The 2,843-nt window shown below is 51.2% G+C and overlaps 1 protein-coding gene across 1 annotated transcript in view; it reads right to left on the reverse strand.

Annotated features, from left to right (window-relative positions):
• The window catches only part of EFCAB6 (EF-hand calcium binding domain 6), a 200,985-nt gene that overhangs the window by 64,883 nt on the left and 133,259 nt on the right, over positions 1-2,843 (reverse strand). The window contains exon 13 of the mRNA XM_007941797.1: positions 647-838. Within this exon, the coding sequence (XP_007939988.1) occupies positions 647-838 (192 nt within the window). The remainder of the gene's footprint in view (positions 1-646; positions 839-2,843) is intronic.

The raw sequence follows: 2,843 nt of genomic DNA on the forward strand, positions 1-2,843 counted from the left end.
ACTCAGCATGGTGCCCTGCACAGACGGTGATCAAACAAACAGGTGTTGGTTGAACCTAGGCTGTAACTGTTGATAATGACGGTGGGCCATTTGCATTCAGAGATCTGGAAACAACCTACGAATAAAGAACTTGTGCAGCCAGAGTCGCTGTTCTGGGGAGGAACCAGACATGCACCCTCTTCCAGGCAGTCCTCCCTGACTTCCTCTGGGATCCTTCCTCCTGTGGAACAAGCCTCTGCTGCTGGCGCCTGCTCTCTCCACAGTGACCTCTACCCTAAGCTGTGCTCTCTTGGCACCATGACACCTGGCTCAGGGTCTGGCACCTAGTGGGCCTCACTTCTCTGGACATGATATCATCTTCTGAACTCTGGTTCCTTAGGCCTTTAAGACGGCCAGACAAAAATAAGCACCCAAACTTTTTGGAATTAAAGCAAAGTAAAATAGTCACTTTCTGACAAAGGATACACACTCACCTCTTCACGTTCTTCATATTCTATGTAGAATGTACAGGAACTTTGCATTTAGAATGTTCTGTGAGGTGACTGACAGTTTATCTGACATATGTTAAGCAGTTATCCATTTTGCCAACAAATAATTTTAGTCCATATTTTAAAAGGAACAGCTTGTGTGCTATCAATGTCCTTACCTCCTCAAGGAAAGAGCTCAAGTTCTGCAGAAAATATTTCCAATGTATCTTGGGGGTTAGGTGAATTCGCAGTTTTCTCAGAAAATAGTGATACTGGTTGTCGGAGAGTTTGGGACAGAAGTCCTTAAGAACTTGTCCAAATTCTTCAGCCTTTACAAACCCCGTGTCCTCTTTATCCAATTCAGAGAAGGTCTAGGGAAGGAGACAGAATGTGACTGTAGATGCCTGTCAGTGAGTATTTTTAAAAAATATTCTCCTTAAGCACTGTTTCTACTGCACACAACTGAATTTAAGCATGTCAAAGTCCTCTGAGAAGCCTAAGTCACTACACGTGGAAAAGCCCTCCACAAGTCCCAAGCCACTAAATGTGTGAAAGTCCCCCATGGGCACTGAGCCACTAAACACATGATAGTCCTCCATGAGTCCTGAGCCACTAAATGCGTGAAAGTCCTCTGTGGGTCCCGAGCCACTAAACGTGTGAAAGTCCTCCACGGGTCCCTAGTCACTTAATGGGTGAAAGTCCTCCACGGGTCCCCAGCCAGTAAACGTGTGAAAGTCCTCCGTGGATCCCCAGCCAGTAAACGTGTGAAAGTCCTCCGTGGATCCCTAGTCACTAAATGTGTGAAAGTCCTCCACAGGTTTTCAGCCACTAAACGTGTGAAAGTCCTCCGCGGGTCCTGAGCCACTGAACATGTGAAAGTCCCCTGAGAACCATGAGTCAGTAAACCGAGGCACTGCTCTTGAACAACTCTCCAGCTCCAGGTGCCATCGAGGCGACTCCGACCTGCGGTGCCCCCGAGTGGCAGAGCAGAACTGGGCTCCACGGGGTTTCCCACGGCAGCTGGCTGGAAGTAGACTGCCAGGCCTTTTGTCCGAGAAGTCTCTGGGTGGACTCGAACCACCAACCTTTTGGTTCACAGCTGAGCGTGTTAACTGCACCACCCACGCAGTCCACTGAAGGAGCAGGCCAGCTCTGAACACGGGATGCGAGCTTGCATGTGCAGCAGAACCTGCGGTAGCCTCTCCTGCTTGAGCACAGTGAGGATGAAGGCTGAGGAGACCGTATGTGGCAGAAGGCTCACAGCCACTGCGAGGACCCCTCGTGCAGAGGAGACAAGAGGCTCCAGCGGGGGGTGGCTTGCCCAAGGTCTTGCAGCTGTTCATTTAAAGCATAAATCTCTTGGAGCAGGAGGCAGCTCCTGGCTCAGGGGTGACCCCACAATCATGGGGCCCAAGTCATGAAGGAGGAGCCTGGCTTTCTGGGGGGCCGGGGTCACAGGTCATGGGACACCCTAAGGCATTCACATCGAGACTGCTGGCCTTTGTGGCCTCTTGACTGGAGCCCATGTCACCTCATGTTACGGGAATGGGGAGGCAGCCCCTGCTGCCACAGGCCAGGGCTGGAGGGGCAGACAGCACGAGTCACAGCAGTAATCAAACTGGAAAAGTGCAAAACTGTGCTATGAAAAGAAAGCACTTTTTTTCCATCTGTCAAAATAAAATCATTCAGATTTATTGCACTTGGAAATCTGTACCAAAGATTTTTCTTTTTTTTTTTTTAAATTAAGAATTCAATACACTTGCTCACCTCACACCAGTCCTCCTGCAGTGAGTTCTCATTCGGGGCTAATCAGGCCCACCCCATGGGCCCAGGGGGTGATGATACACATGCAGCCAAATTAACCCTTGAAGGGCTGCACAGCTTGCAGCTTCACCCAGCCCCCCCCCCGCCCCGGTGCTCACCCAAGGCCCCTGTGTAAGGTGGGAAGACCCCTGGGTGGCAGGCAGGAGGTGGTCTCTGGACCTCGGCTCTGTCACCCACCACAAACCCTTAGGCTTGCTGAGCTTCAGCCTCTTTGCTAGTAAAGGATGGACTTCACGACCCAGAGGCTGTTGTCGGCTTTCCCAAGGTGCTCTGGTTCCCCAGTGCCGCTCTGACAAGAATATAGCACAGACGGCATGGCCTTAATGACAGGAGTTTATTCTCTTATGGCCTGGAGACCCTAAGTCCAAGTTCAAAGTGCCAGGCTCTAGGGGCTGGGTGAAAGCCCCTCAACCTTGGGGTGCAGCTCTGCCTCCTGCTCCCGGCCCACTGGAGCTAGAGGTGTTTCTTCACTCAGACAGCTGCTGGCTGCTGAGGCTGAGAAGCCCAAGGTTGACAAGTAAAAAGGCACAGTCCTGATGTTACTGAATCACA

Source organism: Orycteropus afer, unplaced genomic scaffold (genome assembly GCF_000298275.1).
Source record: "Orycteropus afer afer isolate SDZICR_OR568_19922 unplaced genomic scaffold, OryAfe1.0 scaffold00083, whole genome shotgun sequence".
NCBI lineage: Eukaryota > Metazoa > Chordata > Mammalia > Tubulidentata > Orycteropodidae > Orycteropus > Orycteropus afer.